The 25,721-nt window shown below is 41.3% G+C and overlaps 1 protein-coding gene across 4 annotated transcripts; it reads left to right on the forward strand.

The window, feature by feature from the left end:
• The first annotated feature begins 96 nt into the window (after positions 1–96).
• On the forward strand, positions 97–25,485 carry kdm6bb (lysine (K)-specific demethylase 6B, b). Of its 4 annotated transcripts, none has more exons than XM_078265338.1 (22): positions 97–438; positions 2,611–2,742; positions 4,974–5,012; positions 5,533–5,656; positions 7,726–7,779; positions 8,365–8,581; positions 9,209–9,457; positions 10,182–10,313; positions 10,772–11,056; positions 12,079–14,591; positions 14,925–15,051; positions 15,820–15,925; positions 17,225–17,430; positions 18,862–19,040; positions 19,131–19,199; positions 19,756–19,904; positions 20,017–20,131; positions 20,217–20,404; positions 20,562–20,703; positions 21,267–21,393; positions 21,503–21,673; positions 22,824–25,485. In XM_078265338.1, exons 4-22 carry the CDS (start codon positions 5,538–5,540, stop codon positions 22,845–22,847), a joined length of 5,172 nt encoding a protein of 1,723 aa, XP_078121464.1. In that variant the 5' UTR covers positions 97–438; positions 2,611–2,742; positions 4,974–5,012; positions 5,533–5,537; the 3' UTR covers positions 22,848–25,485. The 4 variants fall into 4 exon arrangements, with proteins under 4 accessions (XP_078121464.1, XP_078121466.1, XP_078121465.1 ...); XM_078265339.1 differs by having other exon boundaries at positions 431–522; XM_078265340.1 differs by lacking the exon at positions 2,611–2,742.
• The last annotated feature ends 236 nt before the right edge of the window (positions 25,486–25,721 follow it).

The raw sequence follows: 25,721 nt of genomic DNA on the forward strand, positions 1-25,721 counted from the left end.
ACTCTCGCTTGCTCGCTCTCTCTCTCTCTCTCTCTCTCTCTCTCTCTCTCTCTCTCTCTCTCTCTCACACACACACACACAGAAAGCGAGAGGGAACTAAAGAGCCCCCCCATGCCCCTGTCTGCTGTTTCCCCCCTCCTCCTGCCTCCTCCAGCTCGCTGCAAAATGTGATAGATAAGAGATTATGCCCCTCTCATTGGCTCGCGCCTTGTGACTGGCAGCTTGTCGGCCCGCCCCGTCGGTCCCTGTACATGGATCGGTCTGCAGAGAGACCGACCATAAGAAAGTGGAGTGGAAACAGGAAGAGGAGGAAAGGGGAAGAGAGAAGACGGAGGAGAGGATCGGGTGAGCGACAAGGTGGCGAGGAGTGAAAGGAAGAGAGGAAAAGGGGAGCAGAGGAGCGTGTGGACCAAAGGGAAGGAAGACAAAAGAAAAGAGGTAAAAGGACTACAGAGGAGCAGCTTCATGTGCTGTTTGCTTATGGCTTCATGTAAATACACTTCATGAACTACATCTACCAGTGTGAGCATGCATTCCTGTTTCTTTTTTCTTTCAGTGTTTGTCTTTATCTGTGTATTTTATCTGTGTCATTGTTCTGAGCAATCTGTCTTGGCAGAACATGCTGCAGTGTGTGTGTCTGCAGACTGTGCTGCACATCCATGCATGAAGCGCGCACACACACACACACACACACACACACACACACACACACACACACACACACACACACAGTGCTCACGTGCTGACAGTGCAAGAGCAGAAATGTGAAATGATGAATGTAGTGAAGGGGAACTGCTGCGGTTACACCAGTGTGACCAAGTGTGACAATTAATCTTCATTTAGAGTCATGTCAAAACTGTGTCACACATAAGTATTTGGCTCAACTGAAAGTTCAGCTCAGTCTGCTTAACACATCCCACACAGAAAGCTTTTGATTTTGTTGTGTTTTTATAAAATAATGGGCTGAAATATTTGACTCAGGCTTTTTTTTGAATAATTTAAAATAGAATGAATCAAGATTATGTAGGGTTACTTCCTAACGTACAACTTGCACCCAATGTATGCTTCCAGTTGATTTGATTGCCAGCTAAGATAACCACCTGGACGTGCAATTCTAGGTTACCGGTCCTCACACAAGCCAGCTGTCTGCCGGGTACACACACACACACACACACACACACACACACACACACACACACACACAACACACAACACATGCATCCAGTGCCTTCTTTAAACCTGTTAACCTCCCTCATTGTCTTTGTTTGCTTAAAGCTGTACGTTTTACATTGTTTGCAAAAGACACCCCTATTTCCTGTTCTTGACCTTGCCTTGGTACATTCCAGTACCCCTCCGAGGGCTGTGCTTTATGGAGCATACACCGGGAGAAGCTGCTATTACAGAGAGGGAGAAGGGGATAGAGCCGAGGGAAGCAGGGCTGCAGGGATGTTATTTTTAGAAATGTGATTGATATTCGGCTCATACTGTACGTTCTCGCTCTGTGATCAGAATGCTTTTTCACCCCTGAATCCATAAAATCACACGTGTGTGTGTGCAGTCAGGGAGGGTGGTCTATCTAGTCTGTCTGTACGTTGTTGCTTGTCGCTTCTCCTCCATCTGTTCTCTCCATGTCACTGCTCCTTGTGTTAGCTAGCCTAGGAGCCACCAGAGACAGGCCTGCTGCTGCAGCCCATCCTTCCTTTTATGGTATAGGATCCTTAATACTTACACACATGCACACATAAAGTCTCAGCAAGATATGCACATCTGAAGTGGTTCTCTGCAGCTAGCAAGCAGCTCCAGCTAGTGTGAGGTATGCAAGAATGTAACAGACTGTTGCTTTGTCCAAATGAGGACACAAATTGGAGTGTATTTGCAGAACTGCAGCAGTTCTTCACTACACAATGCATGTTTTTAATTCAGCTTGCAGACATCTGAGAAGAATGAACAGAGAGAAGAAGATAGAAATGTGGAAGTGTACATTAAATCCTATGGACTCTCTTCACCTCCCCCCCCTTCTCTCCCTCCATGTCAAAATCACATGCACACGCAAACACTCCCCTCCTTGCTCGAGGCCTTGCTCCCAGCTCTGGACTAAATGATATCATCGGTTGCCAGGGATACAAGGACACAGCATGCAGAGAAAAGGGAGGGTGAGGCATAGGCAGAGCCATACATATAGCCTGAAAAAGAAAGGAAGAGGCTGGGATATTGGGTATTAAGCAAGAAAAGGAGTTTTGTTGAAAAAAGTAGTGAAGATGGCAAAGGGCAGGGCCATTAAGAGGAAGGACAAGAGAAAAGGAAAGCCTATCAGCCTGTCAGAGGTTGCTGGCCTACCCTTCCTCTCCCTTCTTTCTCACATCTCATTCCATTATCTTCCTTTTTCTAGAGAGGGTCAGGTTTGCAACATTGCAAATGTGTGTGATAGGAAAGCATGTGTTGTAGGAAATGAGAGGCGAGGATAGAAAGGAAGAGAATGGCAGCAATGGATGATGGATGCTGCCCTTGATTTTGAGACAATGAAACCTTCCTGTCTTGTACATCTGTGCACCAACTGACTATGGTATTTCCTCACTCACTCTACTATGTGTGTTTGTGTGCATTTGCCAGCTAGCGGAGGATGAGCATGTCTATTTAAAGGGTTCTGAGACTGCACGGGTCTGCTGTCTTGCTATTCCTGACTGCCTGACATCATCGAATTTGGACTCTGTCTCCCCCTTTTCTCTCAGTGCTCATTGCGAGGTAAGGTTGGTTACAGGGATGCACAGACACATACACTATAAGGTTTCAAATACATTAGTTAGACCGGCAAATGAGGGTTCCAGCAGAGACATGAAAGGATGCATGGCTATCCCTCTGTGGAGACAGAGAGATGACCAGGGTTTCCTTGGTGACCAGAGGGAGGGAGGAAGCACACAGTGGTGCAGACAGCAGGTTTAACCAACCAGTAGGTTATCTCGCTGCAAAGCAGAGGGTTTTACCCAACAGCAACTTAACCCCTTTTGCACATGACATCATTTTGCCTCTGAGCTGAATTCCAGATGTCTCGAATTAACCCTGCGCAGATGGGTTTAATATTGGAAGCACATAGCCATTGTTGGGCAGAGTCAAATTTAAGCTGCTGCTGACTGACGGCTCCTCCTACAACACTGTACCAACAGTGTGCAACAGGAAGGGGTCTGCACTACAGCAGATGGTTCATCTGGTGCCTGTGTAGTGTTGCTCAGCTACCAGCGGGCTCTGGCTTAAAAGCAAGGTACAATTGAAAGACAAGTGTCTGAAGATGTTGTAACACCACACAAACAGTGGATCGGATTACAAGATGTTGGCATGAATTTAGCACACAGTGACAGTGATGTCATGAGGCGAAACAGACAAGTCTGAGAATAAAGTCATACAATCAAGATCCAAAGCTTTAAAGCAATTGATGAAGACGTTAGTTGAGCGTCGATCGCAGAAAGAGAATGCAGAAGCTCAAAATGCTGGTCCCTCAAAAAAAGCAGATTTTAGGGAAACAGGAGATGATGTGAGGATCAGATATGATATAACCTGACACGTTGCGTCTATGGTACAGCTTCTGATGGCATACAGTACAGTGCATGTTAGGATAAAAGCCTGCAGTCTTGATTTACCATATATGCAGTGTAACATTAGGCCTTTTGTGTCCTCTTTCTACTCTAAAAATAAACCTAAATGCAGTTGACTCTAAAAGGCCTAAAGCTACAGCAGGAAGAACCGTCTGGTTTCAGTTGCTCTAGCAACTGGTAGGAAATGGATTCTTGAAGACGTTGCTCGCTAAGCTCATTCAGCACTCAGAGAGGTTATCAGTACGCATCTGCAACAGTCTCGCCACAATAAAACCTGTATGGAACAAACTTTTAAATTGTATCGTAAGGGAAGTGGTAAAATGTTGCACAGCAGTTCTTCAAAGTGTTTATAAATAGCTGTGGGAAATGCACGTAAAAGTGCAACCTATCAACGGTACAGCAAAGCTCTCTCCAGCATGCAAAGTTGATCTTTACAAGGTTAGCTCATTTCAACACACTTTACTGAGGGTTGAAGTGTTTGGCAGTAGTAATGGAGACTATAGAGAGTAAGATATCTTTTCTGTCCATGTCCAATAAATGACTGTATTCAATATGGCTGCAACTAACGATTATTTTCATTGACGATTATTTTCTCAGTTAATCGACTAGTTGTTTGGTAGGGCTGTGTATTGGCAAGAATCTGGCGATACGATACGTATCACGATACATGGGTCACGATTCAATATATTGCAATATATTTCGATACTGTGTGTAAGGCGATATATTGGGAGTAAAAGTGAAAAACTTGACAAAAGCAGCCAAACACCAGACCTGGTACAGTGGTTCAGTACTCAGTGGGCAGCTATAGAGCTCACTGTGCTTCTGGAAGTTAGTGCACTTCAAGCAAAATGAAATGAAGAAGTATAGATCTACTGAACTAGCAGCTGATGATGAACTGTGAGACTGGATGGAAGATGCGTGCTGTTGACCACCAGTCCTGTCAGAGAAATAAAGACTCAGGATTTTTACTGTAAGCTGATACAAATACTACAGCAGCCCACCCTTTATTTTTCTTCTCTGCTTTTCTTTGTTGTTAAAGTGAGGTTGCCATGGCCCTTCGTCTTAGTGCTATGTTGTTTGTTTTTTTTCCTATCATTGGATGGCCACTGGCTGTGGTGCCTGCTGGGTAGCAGTGATTAGAAAGAGGCTGAATGCACAATGCAGCTCTGGCTGACTGATATGGCCGCTGAACAGATACAGTGCAGCAGGAAATACAGCGTGAGGAAATAAAATGTACTAGACATACACAAAATAACACTATGGTCTGGATGTAAATCTCAAAAGGATAATCCAGAACAAAAACAGTTTGTGTGTAGACATTCATATCTCTCTCTCTCTCTCTCTCTCTCTCTCTCTCTCTCTCTGCTCTCTGCTCTCTGCTCTCAGGTGTGAAGTGGAGGGCCTCCAAAATACAGACCAAGACTGGTAACATATGTTTATGTCTCTGTACTTTTGTATGTGTATTTCCCATGCAAACATTTACCATTAGCACCACTGTAGCACTTTATAATACCACAGTAGTGCTTCACATTGTTTGTGTGAAAATAGTTTAGCAGTTTCTGCAGATGTTGTTGATAGTAGAGTGATGCAGAAATCTACATTTGCCCTGGCAAAACGTCATCAAACCTAAAATATATCCATGTGTGAGTTGCTGCATGTAGTGTTTATCGTTAGTGTTCATCTGCTGCTGTAACTGGATTTTACTTGATTACAGACCCTTCCTGTAGGCCTTTTTCCCCCCAATAATGAATCAGTGAGTAGAGCAGTCCTCTGAATAAGAATCAAGGATCTAAAGCTTCAGTGCAAAGTGTTGGGCATTGTCATTGCATAAGCTAAGATCTGAAATTTGCAGCACTTCTATATTGCATTTTATGCAGCCAGAATGAGATATCATATTTGTTTATGTTCAAAATCGTAACAGCATATGCATTAATGTGTGTTTTAGGCTGCATGTATCACCCAGCAGAGCTGTACTCTGGCCGTAACACATGGGTCTCCTATCAAGCGGGAGGACCTAACAGGGGACAATGGGCCCCTGTAAACAGTCGCCACTGGAGCCACACAGAAAGGTCTGCAGCACCATCACAACACTCACACACTTACCTCGATTTTTCACTGGGCTGTGCTGCGTTCCAATAATAAGATAAGATAGACTTTATTGATCCCATGCTGGGGAAATTCCCTAGTTACTGCAGTTCAAATGCAACACAACAAATAATACACATTAAATAAGAATAGAATAGCAAAATATCTAAAAAATATATATAGAAAAATAAGAATGAGTAATAATAGTAATATGAACACCTCTTTTATATACAGAGGAGTAACAATATATACAGATGAATAAAAAATGGCATATTGCACAGGTCACAGTAGGAGGTGGCACAGAGTAATACATGAATAAATATACATAGTGCAGAATATTGTGAACATGTTGGCTCAACAGCTAGCAGTGCTACATTATGTTGTGTTGAAGAGTCTGACTGATAAGCAGTGGTGGAATGTAACTTGTAAAGTACATTTACTCAAGTACTGTACTAAAGTATAAATTGGAGGTACTTGTACTTTTCTTGAGTCTTTTCTTTTCATGCTACTTTCTACTTCTACTGAAATATTGTACTTTTTACTCCACTACATTAATCTGACCGCTTTAGTTACTAGTCACCTTTACGAATTAAGATTTTTGAACACAAAACACATGTAGTTTATAAAATACAATGTTTTATTGTAAATTAAACTACCCAACAATATAACGGCCTACAAGTACAGCTGAAATAATTAGCCGATTAAACACAGAACAGTTTGCACCGTTTCCAGTTTCTAAAATGTGAGGATCTTTCTGCATCGAGTACTTTTACTTTCAATACTTTAAGTACATTCCCCTCATGATACTTACATACTTTTACTCAAGTAACATTTAAATGCAGGACTTTTACTTGTAACAGAGTATTGTTTACAGTCTGGTATTAGTACTTTTACTTAAGTAAAGGATCTGAATACTTCAATAAGACGACAGTAAGCTTCATAGAAGTCAAAGGGACAGTGTTGGCTGTAACTGTTAAGAAAGTAGGTACAATAGAAATGCCTTTTAACACCTAGAGTTGGCCGAAGCCTTCCTGAAAAGAATATACACTCAGTGGGAATGGATAGTGGCACAACTTGAGGCTTAAACTTCCTTGACAAGGGTTATTCCAGCAGGTGGGACTCCAGCCTTTGTTGTCTGGGTTTATTCAAGATAAGCACCACTTTATGGGACTGACTGATTAAATGAAACTGTAATGAGCACATTAATGAAAAGCTCTTACTTCATCTGCAGTTTAGACAAGCAGGACTCTGGTGAATGAAAGTATAACTTCTTCAGCTGCAGCTGAGAGAAGCCTCAATCTAACTATTCAGCTGCAGCAGTCGAGGGTGGCTCTAATGAATATGATTGTGTCTGTAGCTGACAGGTTGTGGTTTTGGCAATAGTACTTAGGACTCTGATAAAAAGGTGTGACATTAGTACTTAACTACAAACCATAAATATATTTGAAAACCTCTTAGCATAGCACTGGTAGGTTTTGTATTGAGCAACAGGCAGTACTGTAGGTTGGTAAATTGTATCAACATGTAATCCAATTCAACTGAGAAAAATAGCACCACCACAATTTTCCTTTCAAAGTTTAATTAAAGACTTCAATATGCATGTTTGTAACGAACAAATATAAATAACTGGGTTATCCAATTGTCTATAGTAAAGTCAAGTTCAATATGGTCACAATGACAATATAACCCTCTGCTTTATTAGCAAGCTATGCAAATTACCTCCATATTTAGTGAGGTCAAAGAAGTTTATTGCTAGAAGAGTGGCTGGCTTTTCCTTATAAGGTATTAAATAGTAGTCACTAAAAGAAATGCAAAATTAGCAATCAACAAGGAAAAACTTGATTAAGAAATTATTTTTAAAAAAACAGCGTACATACACAGCAGCATGCACTTGAAAAAAGAGACTAATGGCTGGTTAACCTGGTTCAACCTGGCTTAAAGTTATCAGCAAGAAGTTTTTAGAGCTACAGTGTTTGTTATATTTGCTTACAGCAATCTCGGCTGCATTATTATCTTGAGACTATACATGTTATGTGTTTTTTCACTACCAAAGATGCCAAGGAGGGCGCAATCAGTCACATCAAGCATCAAGTCGTCTTTATAATAGGTGAGTAAAACAGTATAAATAATCCATACACTACATTTTGCAGTTTTGCCTCTTAAGGCAGAGGTAATCGTTCTAGGGCTGCTCGATTATGGAAAAAAAAAAATAATCATGATTGTTTCGGTCAATATTGAAATCACGATAACTCGATTACTCGTTGACTTCTGGAAAGATGTTGCAATTATTGAACTTAAAAAAAAAACAGTGGAAAAAGTTAAATAAATCAACAGTAAAAAAAACACATACAACTGTGAAATTTGCCTTAATATTTTTCATATTTATTTTTTTCATTAAGAACACAAGAGAAAATAAGAGTTTACTTGCAAAACGTAATGAGTTAAATAATAGTTTTTCTCGATTATTCTGTTTTTGTGATCTTTGGGAGCCAAAATCATAATCTTGATTAAATTTCTATTAATTGTACAGCCCTAAATCGTTCTCAAACAAGTTCTGGACTGCAATCCATTTGTTACTAAAACTACTCGGATACTCAGCTTCACTTGTACTTGCCCCCTGAGCAGCAGAACAGTACAACACCTGATCTGAAATATTAAGTTTGTTGCTTAGTTCAGTTGGTCTTTTGCTTAGGGGGGAGAGGACAGTCAACCATGTCCAGGACAAGGGTACCTCTAGGGGGCACAGACAGCCTCTACGTCTCTGGGATGGCAAAGAGGCCTTTGAGGCCCAGAACTGGCACCACAACTCCACACGCTCATTCCACAACAGAGCTGGCACCAACAGCGGTTACTTAACAGGACCAGAGGAGCGCTACACTAACTGGGACAGCAGTGTCAGCAACTCTGTGGTGAGACCTGCAGACCCTGAACAGTACTACTTTCAGATGAGTTGAAATTCACACTGGATGAACTAGAAGTGTGTCATCATTTGACTCTTAGATAGGCCTGTAACAATTACTACATAATTGTCTAATTGTCAGTTGTTTTTACATATTCTCGGTTTCTTTGTTGAACCTCAATTATTTGCTAACATTAGCTAAGGTTGGTAATTGATGATTTTGTTTAGATATGACAAATTGTAATTATATAAGTGATTATTGGTCAGACTGTATATTTTTATTATTATTTCAATTGTTAGTTGTTGGCACTTGGACAAGGGGGGGATCCAGTTAGGAAAAATATTTTATGATAATAAAGAGGCACGTTTACTTCATAGGCTGTGTACTTGTGTTATTACATTATCTGGGTCACATGACAGTGATAACTGATGTATCCTGGGATTCATTCAAAACTTTCATTTGTTTAAAAAAGGTAATAAATACATAATTTTAAATTTGACTAAAAGAGACAGTTATATTGTTAATCGCAATTATTTCAGAGACAATTAATTGTACAGCAAAATGTGGAATTGTGACAGCTCTACTCTTTGATGATGTCTTTTTTTTTCTTTTTTTTTCTCGCTTTTTGACTGTTAGCATGGCGGCCCTCGCCTGCATCGCAACAACAGAGAACTCCATTCCCCACCGCCGGAGAGATGGGCCCCCTCCGACTGCCGCAGGAGCTTTCCAGACAGAATGATAAACAACAGACCAGGACCCTGGAAACGGCCGGCCCTCCACCAGCGGCGAGACCCGCTGCACCAGCACATTCTCCCTCCACAGCACCCGTTCTCCCCAAGGGAAGAGTGTCCAGCCAAGAGGAAAAGGGACTCTGGCCCTGATCAGGTAGAGTTTGGTGACTTATTACAGTGGTTCTCAACCTTTTTTTTTGTTTGTTTTTTTTGTAAATAATGTACCCCCTTTAAAATATTTTTTTATCCAAGTACCCCCTTTTAAAATATTTTTGGTAGGAAAAAAAAAGCCTAGCTATATAAACAATATATAATATAAAATATATGATACATACATACAATATATACAGGAACTATTTAAAGTTAAATGAGGGGGTGGGAAAAATAATAAGCTGCAGCTTTGTCCCGCTCCTTTTCGTGCAGAATGAACATACACTTTATAGATCATGTTTTTTTCTTTTGGTGTGTTGCTATGCGCTGCTATGCATTGTGTTTAGTGATATTTTTGTTCAAAATAAAAATAAAGAGAGACAGAAAGAGGCACAATACAGCGCTGCCCCATCAGTGTCTGATTTACTTAACAACAATATTGTAACTGAAAAGCACTTAAATGCTACATTTCCAATGTTTAGAATCACTAAATCCATTAAATATTATAATTATTTTAATTAACATTTAAAAAAAATAAATGTCACGTACCCATGCAGTATTCCCCCCCTCCCCCCCATGAGAAACATTGGCTTAGCACAACAAACTTTGACTCCTTTGTTAAATCTAGCCTGTTTATCTGTAAACAGTCTTTCATTCTTGTGCAATAGCACCACTCATTGGTAAAAACCTAATCTAGTGTGACAGGATATTTATGATTCTCTGTTCAGTCATCTCATCCTGGGTCAAGGCATTTACCTTTACTTGCCCACCGCTGCAACCAAGATGACTGGAAGCCTCTTAGTGACAGATCGGGTCATGGCCACCACTCTGACTACAGGACCTCAACAACACAGCAACAGGTACTGTAAGCTTCTATAATCAGTGAATAGAAGAGTCATGATTGTCATTGTACATGTACAACGCAATTGAATGCGGTCCTTTTAGTGCAAAACATCAGCAAAAGTGCAAAGCAGGTTAATAAATAAATGCATATAAAAAAGCCTCTAAAAATCTCTATAAAAATGTAAAAAAAGAGGCTTTTTTTTTTTTTTTAAAGAAAGTAAAAACACAAAACACAGGCATATCATACAAACAAGACATTCTCTGCATGATTCATCTTTTAAACCCAAGAAGCGTTGAGTGCAGTTATGGCTTTTGGATAAAAACTGTTTCTGTTTGTCCTTGTTTTAATTGTCCTGAAATGTCTGCCTGAGAGCAGCAGTTCAAACAGAGTTGTTATGGGATTTTTTTAACTACAAAATGAAACTGAGCAAACATCAGTTTAGTTGATTTCTATTATTGGTTTTGAAATGTGCAGGAAAACTCTAAACTGCGAGCTGGAGGGCACGGCTTCAGTAACAGTCACCTAGCGGCTCCAAACCAGAGTTGTGGCAGCAGACCACCACATCATGGAAGCAGGGGGAAGGTCGACCGGAAAATCTCATCTTCACCAGCAGACCACACCCGTGTGCCTTACAGCCACCAAAACCACCATTACCACTATCAACGGCACACAGGCCACCCCAGAGCCCTACAGCACAACCCGCCGCTACACCCTCTGGAGGAGAAGGACTCATGGAGCCATCACCACAAACAAAGCACAGTGAGAAATAAACATTTAACCCTTTGCAAAAGAATTGGTCCGCCAGTGCCTACAGTATATATAGTATATCTATATGCCTATATAGTATCTTCAAATGCTTCATGTCCCTAAAATCAGTACAACCTAAGCTAAAAGGTTATGTAAGTCAATAAACCGTAACCATTAACACAAGTATTTAAATTGTGTCATAAATAAAATGAAATAAAAAAATCGGACGCATTTCTATGATTTTGAGATATGCTAATTTTTATGAAGAGCGTAAGGGCGTTTTGATAGTTTCATGTTAAAGTGCTCATATTATGCTTTTTGGCTTTTTCCCTTTCCTTTATTGTGTTCTATATTTTTTTGTGCACATTATAGGTTTACAAAGTGAAAAAGCCCAAAGTCCACCCCAAAGGGACTTACCATCTCCAACAGAAAACACTGTTCACAAACTGCTCCAAACAGCTCTGTTGTAGTCCAGCCTTTACTTCTGTGACGAACGTGTCACTTTGTAACACGCGTTATAATGCTCGCCTAGCTGCTAGCATGGCACGCCCTCATACTCAACTGACTAACTAGCAGCACTTACTGAGCATGTGCGACTCCCAACAAAGATGGAACAGAAGTGAGATGCCTCACTCTGTAGCTAAAACAGAGAGCTCAACACACAGGGTGAAAAGAGGAGCTGCAGCAATGTGCAGTACAACAAAAATATGGTGTTTTCCGAAAATTTTACCACATAAACCTAATCTGGTACAACCTCTAAATACAATTATGTACCTGAAAATGAGCATAATATGAGCACTTTAATTTCTTCTAGTTTCTAGTGGCTGTCCGCGGGATCTCTAAGGGTTAAACAGCATGAGCACACATAAGTTATTTCTAAATAAAAAGGTAGAGTGTGTTACATTCTGTATCCAAGCCTAAGTTGCTATTAATAACATCATGAATGTAAGTATAACAGTACATGTATATGTCTATGTAATTGAGTGTCCTATCCTTGAACAAAAGTCTAAACAGATGTAATCCTAACTCTGCAGGAACCTCAGCGCACTCATCAAAGGGGCAATACCCGGGATCCAGCCCTCTCCAAGTCTGCTGTTGCAGACTACTCTCCCTATTCCTCCCTCCTCTGCAGCCCTAAAGCTGGAGATTCTACTGCCAGCAGCAGTCCACGTGCTCCTTCCAGTCCCTCTTCATACACAGTGCCCAGTGGCAGAAAAGATCCAATAATCATTCGTCAGTGTAGTCCTGGCCTCAGTGGACAGCAGAAACTCCAGGGAAGCCCTAATCACACCCCGAGACCTAGCCTGACATCCACCACGTCTCTCACATCTCACGCCGGTGCAAAATCCAGGTTTTCAGACGTCAAATATCGAAAGGGCTCGCAGCCCCTCTGCTCGCGACAGTCCCCCCACAGCAGATCAAGAGCGAACAAGCCTGAGAAGGAGTCGGAAGAACACAAAAAAGCCGAGAAGCTGGTGAAAAAGGCGAGAAAGGGCGACGAGAGAAAGAGGCGGAAGAAAAAAGAGGAAAAAAGGTTGGCCGAGAAACAAAAGAAGAGGGACAAAGCAGCAAGGAGGGAAAGAAAGTTAGGCTTGAAAACTAAAGTCCCGGAAAATGAAATGTTTACTTCCAACTCTTCAGGAGAGGCCAAGATGAGTAAAATGAAGACTACAACTGTGTCCCCAGAGAATCAATGCCAGTCACCGCCCAAACACAAGCACAGGGAGAGGAGTGAGCGAGCAGAGAGGACACACAGGCCATCCACAAATACTCCTCATTCCAGCTGCACATCGCAACCATCCTCAAAATCTGGAAATCGTAAAATGCCCAAGAAGAATGGCAGTCCCCCCAAACTCCCTGTCAGGAAACGACGACTCCAGTCTCTTCCAAGGAACACCAGCCCCATCCAGACCGGCAGGTTGCCCACCATCGTCTCACCCCGATCAGAAGACCAACCACAGGCGAAGGCCGATGACCCACTCCCCTCCCTTTTATTTAAAGCCTTAGTGCCTCTCAGTACAGCATGTTATATTAGCTTAGAGCAGCCCATCCATGGCAAAGACGCTGGGCAGGGAGGGGTTCTCAACGCTCCAGACCTACAGCCTGTGGGACATTTGAGGGAAATGGACGACAACCTTGCGAATACTCCTCCTGTTCTCAGCTGGCAGGGCTCTCCAGTATCAACTCTGGGAGAAGATGAAGAGGAGCTAGAAAAGGGAGTGATAAGTAGACCCGTTCTTCAGCCCAGCCCCACCCAGTGCTTCTCTCCGCCTCCTCCGCTTGTCGACAGCGATGGCATCGACAATACCAATAAGGAGCCTTGTGAAAGCACATCGGCTGATTATTCCCACGATGACGCATCCGAAGTCTGCGATCTGCCTCGTGCGACGGAACAAGTTGCCGAGGAAGAAAAGGAAGAAGAGGTGGACAGCGGCGGGGAAACCTCCGGCTCTCTTCTCTGTGAGCTTCGCCACCACAAAACCGGTTTGGATGATGTCTTCCAGAGCCTGGCCAACTTTCTCGGAGGCCAGAGGGTCACATGTCGAGGTGGTCCATTTGGGGGGCCTCCTGCTGGCACCAACAGAGGAGTGAAGTACTCCTCTTCTTTTGAACTGGGGTCGGAGATTCATGAGCATCAGGATTTCTCCCCCATATCAGAAGCTACAGCATCGTCCACACCCAGTAATCAGTCACCAACTCACGATACCTCAGACACGCTTTTGGAATCCCACAGTCTGACACATCTGGGGGAGCCTGTCGCGGACACCCTGGTGCAGGAGAAGCAGGAAGAAATTGAGAACAACATGAAAGAGGAACAAGAGGGTGTGGATGTGGAGATCCTCACTGAGAGTACAGAGTCCTCTCTTTTGGACGGGTCGCTGAGTGCAAAGCTGAGACTGACCACAACACATGCAGCCTCTTTCACCAGCCTCATCACAGTCTCTACCAAGGAAGAGAGAGTACCAAGCGAAGAGACAGAATGCATAGGTACAAACAGAAAGAGAAAACGAAAGGCTAAGGAGGGAGAGATCAAGATTAAGATAAAGACAGAAGAAAGCAGCATCATCTGTCCTAAAAACAAAGCAAAGATAGATAGCGCGAAGGGCCAGATTCCTCAGGAAAACCTAACCCCACATGGCATACACATCCAAAAAGAAAAAGTGGGTACGGGGAACGCTGAGGTAAAGATGATAACGGAGAAGAAGAAGAAGGAAGATGTCAGTGAGTTAGAAAATAACTCAGCAGCTGGAAACACAAACACCCAGACCTCAAAATCAGCATCGACTGTGTCGAGTGCAACAATCAATACATCCAAATCATGTGTTTCCAACCCAGCGAGCAAGCCTCCCTGCTCATTAGCTCCAGTTGACCCGCTCAAACTGAAGGCATTGTCCATGGGCTTGTGTAAGGAGCTGAAGATCCTCTTGATTAAAGTGGAGAGTGTCGGGAGACAAACATTCAACATATCAGAGATGAAAGAGCAAAGAATCCCACTTTCCAAGATCAGCATTAAAAACACGGGCGCTGAAGTGATCAGAGCTTGCAAGTGAGTAGTCTGGAGTCTGGGCATCTCATTCATTCATTCATATCAGTTTTACATCCTATGCAGACCTTACACTAAGGGTGCATGATATATCGACTCAATATCGTAATCGCAATATCACATTTTTATTATGTTATTATCGTACGTTTTAAGTCTTGGTAGTAAAAATCTTCTAGTCTGTGACTAAAAACCATTATGACAGACTGTCTTTAGATGTGAGATGGTGTCACACTTTAGTATTTTCAAAGTCTTTTTAGAGTTTTCTAGTGTACGGTAGGCATAAGTTGTTCCTCTTAATGTATTTTGTCTTTTTAATGCTCTGTCATCTTTTTCCAGGGGGACAAGGGTGAAAGGCAAATTCAAGGAGTCCTTCCTGCTTCCCGCCTTCTCTGTTAAACCTAAAATAGCCTCCGAGACCCCGATTCCTCGCGAAAAGCTTAACCCTCCGACACCAAGCATCTATGTGAGTCCACACAGATGATCATCGTCACCATGATCCAGCCCAACAAGTTATATCATCAAGTATTAACTCCTAACAATGTGTTTTTAGCCATGCTAGAGGCATGGTTCTAGGGATGGCAGTGTCGGCCTTTAGGTCCGTCCAAAACTTTGCTTCAAACTGAAATATCTCGATTACTATCCGATGGATTGGCATACAATTTTGTACAAACATTCACGTTCCCCTCATGATGAACCCTAACGACCTCGGTGATCCCTTCACTTGTCATCTACCGGCAAAATTTTAATAAGTCTAATCCTTTTATGACTAAATACTCGCATAACTTCTGGCATTCCCATCAGCCTCAGCCGTACTTTGTGTTTAGTGCTAATTAGCAAATGTTAGCATGCTGACGCGTTAAACTAAGGTGGTCCAACACGTAACATCAGCATTCTAGCATTGTAAGTGTGAGCATGTTAGCATGCTGACGTTAGCATTTACCTCAAAGCACCGCTGTGCCTAAGTACAGCCTCAGAGAGCCCCTAGCATGGCTGTAGACTTTTAGTCTGGTTCTCATATGAATAAAGAAATCTGCAAAATGCCACCATACATCTTGGAATTATATCACTTGAATTATGTCTTGGATTGTTTTCTCGATAGCAGCAGAGAGAGCTGCCTTAGACATCTACACGTTACCAACCTACTGTCAGTATTTTTCATTTGTTTTCAAGACAAAAATTCATTCCTCCGCTGCGTTCAGTCGTTCATAACTATTCTGCGTTTCTTTTGCAGTTGGAGAGCAAGAGGGACGCATTCTCTCCAGTTCTGCTACAGTTCTGCACTGATCCCAAAAATGCAGTCACTGTCATCAGAGGCCTTGCTGGCTCCCTCCGCCTTAGTGAGTTTATACACCACACTCATCTCACTTCATTTAACCCAATCAAAATACTCTGTTAAGCCCAGCAACATTTAACCTTAATGTTTTTGTAGGTTTGGGTTTTTATTAATACATTGACATTATTTAGAGACTTTTAGCCATTGTTTTCTGAAACTTGTCACGCAAGGGGCAGGGGAGGAGAACGGAAAAGGGCAGGCGACATAGCTTATTCAGATATACAGTAAATGTAGCATATCGTAGCTTTCGCTTCATGTTCCACAACCTCGTTCTGAACTTTAGTGCACCTGACTCCTGGAACAAATTACAACTCACTTGTGCCTTTTGGACAATTTAGGAATCTGGTTTTAAACTTCCTAACTTCTACTTGTACTTGTGTTAAAAAAAAAGTACTTTATTTCATATCCATATTATCCTTATTTTATTTATCAAATTTTAGTTATAGTTTTAGTTTTTATTGTGATTTACAATTTAATTGTTTTTTTTAACAACATGCAATTCGCAACATGAACACCCACCCCCCCCCCACCCCCCCCCCCCCCGTCATCAGCAACCACCCAGACTAAAATCAAGTAAAGATGACATAGTAACTACAATATTCAACCACAAAATAGTAACAGACTAGACAATAAACCAAATAAACATATGTATAAATAATTCAAAGTTTAATTGTCTTTTTTTTATCTTTCTTATGATGGTGTATTCTTTTCTGTGTTATTGTTTTGTTGTTTTTGTAATTCCTCAATGTCATGTAAATGAGGGCTGCCTCTCCATGATTTTTTCGAGTTTAAAACAAAGGTTGAATGGGATTATTTTGGATGTAGGAAACATTTTTACACATAACATTTTAGACATTTAATATTCTGAGTAAATTATACTAAACAAAAATATGTGAAGGCCATACTTGGTCTTGGCTGGCCCTTTCTCCACACTGTATCTTTCACAGTCATTACAATCTGCAAATACAGCACCACATCCTCACAGTCACAGTTGTGTCTTTTATGATCCATATTTGAATGCAGACCATGTTTGCTCAACCATGATGTGATGGCATGGCCACTGGAAGGCTGTACTGATCTAGGAATTGCTACTTTTGGATGTATTTACATATTTCTGTGTGTGTGTTTTACAACCATCCAGTGTAGATCAACTAATCTTATTTCTATCCCTACACCCTTTTTCTCTGTGTCATTCTCTGTATTCAAAGTATGAATATAATAAAATACAATGTTTGGAAATTGGTATTTATCTGATAATTATCCGTGTAATTATATGTTCTCTGCTTTCCTTTCCCTATATGAGACCTCGGTCTATTCTCCACCAAATCCCTGGTGGAGGCCAATGCGGAGCATGCAGTGGAAGTGAGGACTCAGGTTCAGCAGCCCGCTGATGAGAACTGGGATCCCTGTGGTTCCACGCAGACGTGGCCCTGCGAAAGCAGTCGCTCACACACCACCATCGCCAAATACGCTCTGTACCAGGCCTCCAGCTTCCAGGAGAGCCTGCAGGTAGACATTTCACCAATCACCAATTTACTTGTACTTAAAATGTTCTCTTAGGTACGATTAAAAAAAAATTAGGAGGGGTCCAGGACAGTCGTCTGATTCATGTACAGATAGTCTGCCTTTCTACACAGGGCTAAACAAAAACTCCCATTTTTCTATTGATGGCGAATACACATCTCCCTGTGAACAGGTGACATTCATCTGAATTACTGACACACATGATTTTTCTGTCCAGTTCAGAGAGTTAGGTGAATCCAATTTGGAACATCTCCTAACATCCCATAAAGGAGTATGGATAAGAATACCAAAATGTTCTTGCACAAGGCCCATTGCGCATCAAAAAAGAGCACCAGAGACTAAATATAATATACACTAAGTGTTGGTTTAATAACAAGTGTGCTGAAAGTTCAGCCTGTCTTTGTTTAATCTCCGGTGTGTTTTTACATCCACACATATTGTGAGTAAATAATGATGTATTTCACATAATCTTTTTTTTATTTTATTTTTTTCAAGATTATTTTTATGGCATTTTAGGCCTTTATTTGATAGGACAGCTTAGACATGAAAGGGGAGAGAGAGGGGGAATGACATGCAGCAAAAGGGCTACAGGTCAGAACCGAACCAGCAGCCGCCACCGCGAGGACTTAGCCTCTGTACATAGGGTGCATGCTCTACCAGGTGAGCTAACCAAGGCGCCCCATTTTCACATAATCTTTGACCAGGACTAAGCTTGAAAGTGAAATATATAGTCGGGGTGCGATTTGCCGGGGGGGGGGATGCGTGGGATTTCCCCCTTTCTGGTCTACATATCCCTGCCTCTGCTGAATTATTTTTATCCAAAAGAAAACAAAATGTATCCCCCCCCTACCCCACCCCTCAAAGTGATCAATGTTACTTCACCAATAGACCATTATATACCTAAAATAGAAGTATTGTAAACTAAGTAAAGCGCTGTAACGTGAAGTCTGTAGACGTCGGTCTATAGTGCGATAGAACAATAAAATCCAAGCAGCACCGCCAGATCACGGTCCTTTCAGAGGCCATGTAGTGGAGTTTAGCCAGAAAGGACAGTTAAGGTTAGGCACCAAAATGACTAGTTAAGTTCAGAAAAAAGATCATGGTTTGGATTAAGATTCCCGAAGGAACGAAGGAGCGTTTCCTGGGTGAAAGTATTTTGTTTTCGCCGCAAAGTGAACTCTGCTCTCTGGCTTGAAAGCTCTGTGTTTTCCATTGAATATTGAAGTGCATATTTAAGTGTTTGGCATGCCTTGCCGAGTGGCACTGTATCCATGGTATTGCAAGGGGGATTTAATTCTTGCATAGTTTTGTTTTGTTATGCATGATCAAAAAAGTAATTGCACCCTGTATATAGTGATGCATCAGTTTTTAGGTGTTGGCCAACCTGTCAGCTAAGCTCATGTAGATGTGTTATAGGAGGAGAAGGAGAGCGAGAATGAAGAGGAAGGAGAGCAGGCCAAGTCTTCAGACACATCAGCCGCCACAAAAGCTGCCCTGACATCAGGCAACCGTAAAGGCAGCCCTGCTTCGACTAAAGCCAGTTCTGCTACCATCCTAAGCAAAGCCCAACCTGTTCATGCCAACAGCACACCCAGGTTAGAACAAAACTGTGATCTGTCTGTACAAAGAATTCACTCTTGACGGTGGTAACAATACTCAACTCTGTATTTGGTCTTTTCCCCCAGCTCAGAGCAGAAAGCATCCGGAAAAATCATTAAATTTGGGACCAATATTGATCTCTCTGACCCTAAAAGGTGAGATTATGTTATTAAATCCTGCCCACTCAAACTGAGCTCCAGTGGTAAATTTGAGGTACTTGTACTCTACTTGAGTCTTTTTCTTGTCACACCACTTTCTACTTCTACTTCACTACATTTCAGAGAGAAATATGAATCTACATCAATCAGACAGCTTTAGTTACTAGTTACTTTACAAAACATTTTTCACACAAAACACATGTAGTTTATTAAATACAATGTTTTATTATAAATTAAACTATCCACCAATATAACGGCCTACAAGTCCAGCTGAAATGATTAGCCGATTAAACACAGAACTGTTTCCAGTTTCTAAAATGTGAGGATCCTTCTGCATTGACTACTTTTTCTTTTAATACTTTAAGTACATGTTCCTGATGATACTTACATACTTTAACTTAAGTAACATTTTCAATGCAGGACTTTTACTTGTAACAGAGTATTTTTACAGTGTGGTGTTAGTACTTTTAAGGATCGGAATACTTCTTCCACCACTGCTGAACTCACTGAGGGTACTTGTAGTTTTACATTACGCGGCATATGTTTTGAACAGGTGGAAGCCCCAGCTGCAGGAGCTGCTGAAGCTGCCAGCTTTCATGCGTGTGGAATCCAGCAACAACATGCTCAGTCACGTCGGTCACACCATCCTGGGCATGAACACCGTCCAGCTCTACATGAAGGTGCCAGGCAGCCGCACGCCAGGTCAGTGTCTGTGTCTGAAAACACAGTTAGGCACTAGTGAACCTCTGGCTGGGGTTTTCAAATGAAGGCCGTTTTCTGAATGAAGAAACTGACTGTTTGCGCATCTCATCAGGTCATCAAGAGAACAACAATTTCTGCTCAGTAAACATCAATATCGGGCCTGGTGACTGTGAGTGGTTCGCTGTTCACGAGCACTACTGGGAGGCTATCAACAACTTTTGTGAGAAGTGAGTGAAGAGGCTTTTTAGCAACACATGTAGCAATAAGCTACAGTTTCTGTGCATGTGGAAATTGCATTGTTGTCATCCCCAGGCATGGAGTAGACTACCTGACGGGGTCCTGGTGGCCAGTCCTGGAAGACCTCTACAGCTCCAACATCCCTGTGTACCGCTTCATTCAGAGGCCGGGTGACCTGGTGTGGATTAATGCGGGGACTGTGCACTGGGTCCAGGCGGTGGGCTGGTGCAACAACATCGCCTGGAATGTGGGACCACTCAACTGTAAGTTTCGAGGACCAAAACATAGGGAAAGACAGCGGCTAAAAGCTTGACATTCATGTGTTGGTCTTTGTGTCAAATTACAAGTTAATTACGCTGTTAAATATTTGCTGCCTACTTTCAGTCTCACCACTGTTTGTGTTTTTTTTTGCTCTCCCAGCGTACCAGTATCAACTCACCCTGGAGCGCTATGAGTGGAACGCGGTAAAGAATGTTAAGTCAATCGTTCCCATGATCCACGTTTCATGGAATGTTGCTCGCACCATCAAGATCACCGACCAGGATACCTACAAGATGATCAAGTAAGATGTAGTCTTGCATTGCCAGACCTATCTCCACAGCGCTGTGGAGTAAGGTCTGGCTGCACTACACATACATTCTAGGACTGGAGAAAAAAACGCTCTGCATTTCTTTAAACCAATCACAATCGTCTTGAGCGGCTCTAAGCTCCAGACGCAGAGACGGTAGCTCTGGAAGGAACATGTTTTGGTGGAACATTTGCACCCCGCAAAAGAAAATGACACACACCATAAAAAATAAAGTTAACTGTTCACACAATACACTAACCTGAGCTTTTTAAATTAGCTGGATACATGGTTAAACGTCATTTGCTCTTACCAGTGTATCACCGTCGTGTGGATTTCGTCCATAGCAATCCTGCCAATCGGTCCGAAAACGTCCCAGTTAGATAGTAAATGTCTTAAACGTATTCTTTGTAAATCTTTTATAATCATTCCCCGAAAGAACCAAGCAGGCCTGCCTTATTGCACAATCCAAATTTCCTTCAAAACTTGCCATTTTTAGCGTGTAGCTTGCTTGTGAGTTTGTTTACATCTTTCACTACCCGCTCCTCTGTCTCGCTCAGACACTGCCTGCTACAGTCCATCAAGCACATCCAGATTCTGAGAGACCAGCTGGTGGCTGCAGGGAAGAAGATCTGTTACCAGAGCCGCGTGAAGGACGAGCCAGCCTACTACTGCAATGAGTGTGACGTGAGTCCCTCTTCCCCTGGCCTCGCTGTCTGCCCATACAGGCACATTTGCCTATGTTGGGATGCATAACAAACATATTAACTGCAGTACCAAAACTGTGTCTGTGCAGGTGGAGGTGTTTAACCTGATGTTTGTGACAAGTGAGAACAGCAGTAAGAAGAGCTACATGGTGCACTGCGAGGACTGTGCACGAGCTAAGAGCCGATCGCTGGCGGGAGTAGTGGTGCTGGAACAGTATCGGATAGAGGAGCTGATGAGAACCTACGACACCTTCACGCTGGTTAGTCTCACTTTCAAATCTTGTACACTAACAGCAAACCAGAGTAGTTTTGAGAAAGGTTCCAAGGTTAGACCAGGTACAAACAGGACTCCATATTGCTTCATCCATATCATATTGTCTTCTTCTACAGCAGGGGTGTCAAACTCAATTTCACTAAGGGCCACACTGAAAAATAAGAATCACATCGAGGGCCAGACATGTATAGTTTATTCACATGCTTTTATTTAATCGAAAAAGTCAAGGATCTTTTACTGGATTATTGCGTGTCTCATATAGCCTTCTTACTTACACTTTGGTCGACATAAAGCCCCAAAAAAGTAACTTAGCCATCAAAGAAAAAAGCGTCAAAAAAGGTCGAAAAAAGCGACAAAAAAGGTCGAAAAAAGCGACAAAAACATTGGAAAAAAAAACGCCAGAAAAGGCCCCAAAAACGTTGGAAAAAAGCACCAAATGCGTCTCCAAAAGTGACAAAAACTTCAAAAAAAGCGACAAAACATTGAAAAAGCTACAAAAACTAGGCGGGCCAAAATTTATTGTGAACCTAAATTGATATGCGAGCCGAAACAAAATCTGCGAGGGGCCGGATTTGGCCTGCGGGCCTTGAGTTTGACACATGTTCTACAGTGTAAAGGTGCAGGCTGCAAGCAAAATGAAAAATGTATCGCATATCAAATATGCGAAAAACTCCGATTAGATAACCCTAAAAACAGTGATGTTGCATGATTTAGTACATTATTTCAAATGTGTTTACTGTTGACCATTTTCCAAAGTAAACCATAAGATTTTAGATGATTTATTTTCTTTGAGTCACCCATTGGTTCAGTTCATGCCAATACAATATGAAAATCAGATTTAAGAGTCTTGAAGCTTGCTTGTAATGGCTGAGCCATTACCGTGAATACTTATATGTGTGTATTTGTTGTCCCAGTTTACATTAATTGTTCTGTAGCTGGGGGCAGTTTTTGGTTGGTGTAATCATTCCTCCTGTCCATACTGATCAAAAAGAGATCCTTCCCTACTAAAGCAGTTCTAATGGAAGTGATGGGGTACAAACCCCAGAGTGGCCGGCAAAAACACACACACACACACACACACCTTTTTTTAAGTGGCCAGCTGAGCTCTGTCACTTATTCTTTTTCTTCCCCTACAGGCTCCATCACCCTCTTCAAAGTGAGGACCCCTCCCTGGTGTCTTTCAGCCATAACCAAAACTCTAATGGCAGCACAAATGTTGTCTTCAGGGCAATCTATTCCTGTAAACACTCACTGAATCAGCCAATCACGTTTACTCAGTATTGTTTACATCACACAATAAGGTATGGACACTCAGCCAATCCAACTATAGCTCACTGTCTTCCCCATGCCAGCTGCTGATTGGACATGTGTTTTGTAATAGAATGACTAGACTGGTACTTCTCATGAAAAGCATTTCAGATATGTACAAAAAAACAAATGTGAGCACTACTACCACTGCTAGCACTGAAAATCAGGTTATATGTTCAACGGAAACTGCTGTGATTCAAAGGCATCAAGTAGCCAGTTCTGTGTATAAATCCAGGTACTTTTATGCAAATTCAGTCTAACTTTTTTACACCAATCTAGTTATTCTATATGTCCATGAATTTGCTGTGATTCTGTTGTACCAGCAGGGGAATCGCTTCACAGGAGAAGTAGCTGATTGTCACATTTGGCATCGTATTAGTTCCTGTTTTTGTTTTTTCTTGGTATTCAGGTAAATTCTGACATTTGTAATTCCTGTCTGCATACTTTTTGAGGTGCTATTCCAATCTAATTTATTCTCGTTAGATACTTTAAAAGTTTTACCAGCCTAGAAGTATACCACATTGGCCTTGCAAACTGTATTTAGAGGAGAGGTAATTAGAGGATTAAACACACAAATAAGGATTTATGTACGTATTTAAAAAAAAAAAAAACTAAAAAAAAAAATTAAAAAGTTGTACCAATTTCTCTTAAATACGGGTTTACTAGAGGACTAATATGGTTTCATTGTTAGTTGGAAATCAAGTATGTAGATGAAAAATTAGATTATTTTTTTTCACAAGTCCAGCTAAATAGTCGTTGGTGAGGTTTCTATGATACGCCCGTAAAACAGACATAGTGTCTTTTTTATATTTCGAATGGGAAAACAATCCCCCTTTTATACCTCTTTTGTTGCTATGTTTTTGTTTCTAGATGACAGAGAAAATAAATAATTGTAAATTGTGAATGAATTTATGGGATACACAGTGGTGTGCATAGACGGCGTACAGAGAGAGAGAGGGGGGGTGGGGGAAGAGTGTCAACATTGATGTTGTCAATGAAGTGCCCGTTACAGTCTGAAAAAAATATGTCCAAAGAGACAAACAATCATAATCTTATCATGCAAAAGCCATTGAGGCCAAATAGATGAGCAGACTGAATGGCACCTCATTGTGTTTCATTTTGCCCCAAACATCCGTCCTGATCAGGCTCCATGCACTGGCAGGGGGCTTCATATACTGTGTGTCCAGTTTGTTGAAGAGCACATGAATTAACACATGACAAGAAAGGCCCGGTCATTGTTGTTTGTTGTAGTCCTTTAAAATAAAATGTCTCATTTTGATAAGGCTACATAGTCTAACCTTTGGTTTTAAATGTTATAATGCAAGGGTGAAATACAACTAAAAGCCTTGCTTCCTACATAAAATGTGATTGTCACTTATTCCACTGGGACTGTATTCACGTGCAATGATTTGGTGGCAAGTTAGGCCTATTTTCTATCATATGAATAGAGGTTCAGCATTACAGCTCATTATATTGAAATCCCCACAGATGACAAATTTCAGATTTCAGCCCTGCCCTCATTAGTCTGTGCACACAATTTACTGTACATAATGAATATGTTTCCAGGTTTACTAGAAGATTTATGTACTGTAGTTCTGTTCTCAATCAAAAATCTAATTTGTATGTGGTCAAACTTGTCCACCTCAGTCGTTTGTTTTGTTGTTGCTATAATATAATATACCTTAAAAATATTTGGTTTCACTCTAGTTTAAATTACTGCAATGGGAATTTCTTCCCACTTTTATACCTCCTTTTTGTAGTCAGTTTCTGTTTTTGGGATTACAGAGAAAATGAAAAATTGTAAATTGTGACATTATTTATACTGTACATGGTTGTTTTCTTACATATTTATTGCATATCAAATGGTACTTCACTTGATAAGGGGCTACAAGGTATTTAAAAAAAATGTGTGGATAGGGGAGGTGCAATCAGGGGGGTGGTTTAATTTTCATGGTGCTAGACCCCTCCTTGCCTCAATGCCCCCTCATTAAACAGCATATAATGATATTTGGACATAAGTCAGTGATACAACTCAAACCAACCGGTTGGTGCTTAGATCCATTTCAACACATTTTGGTGGTAACAGAAATGGAATGATGTCTTTGTACTGTATCTAACAGATGAATACAAGATCTTTAAAATCGTTTTTTCATTGTATGAAATTCATAATCTTGTGAGGCATTAGTGGTTTTATGATGAGCATTAGCAGTAGTTGTAATTCTTGACACTTTTGCAGAGACTTTTAGGGATGTGACTTTTAATGACGTCGAGGTTTCGTTTATTTGTCTTGTCCTCATTATTGGAATTATTTGAAGGATGTAATAATGCTCTTTTTCCTCTTGACTTGTTTGATTTATGCTGCACTTATTGTTTAAAAAAAGAAAAAACTCACATAGAAAACCTGAGCCAGACCTGTCTTAAATCCCTCTGTGATTTTTCTGTGACATATTGTATTGTTGTTCAAGAAATTAAAATGTTTTTGATAAATTATTCAACAATGAGTCTTTGCCTTTATCTGGTATATATCAGCTCTTGGGTAAGTAGAGGGGATGCAAACTTGGAATGTGTTTCATTGAAAAACCTATACGGCATGATTCAATACCATAGACTGTATAAAATACAGTTCAATTTGCATGTGTTCTCAGAAAGCCATATTCAGCCACAACTTATTAAAGGTACCACATTGTAGTGATATTTCCATGTCTTTTTAATTTAAAGCAGGTTGA

This window comes from Sander vitreus, chromosome 13 (assembly GCF_031162955.1).
Source record: "Sander vitreus isolate 19-12246 chromosome 13, sanVit1, whole genome shotgun sequence".
NCBI classification, from domain to species: domain Eukaryota; kingdom Metazoa; phylum Chordata; class Actinopteri; order Perciformes; family Percidae; genus Sander; species Sander vitreus.

What these genes read in the sequence shown, in the direction of transcription:
- kdm6bb (XM_078265338.1), top strand. Translation starts at nt 5,538, where the DNA reads ATGTATCACCCAGCAGAGCTGTACTCTGGCCGTAACACATGGGTCTCC. An exon ending in TGCTGGCTCCCTCCGCCTTA is followed by an intron (nt 15,926 to 17,224) that starts GTGAGTTTATAC and finishes TCCCTATATGAG; the next exon opens with ACCTCGGTCTATTCTCCACC. An exon ending in GCTTCCAGGAGAGCCTGCAG is followed by an intron (nt 17,431 to 18,861) that starts GTAGACATTTCA and finishes GATGTGTTATAG; the next exon opens with GAGGAGAAGGAGAGCGAGAA.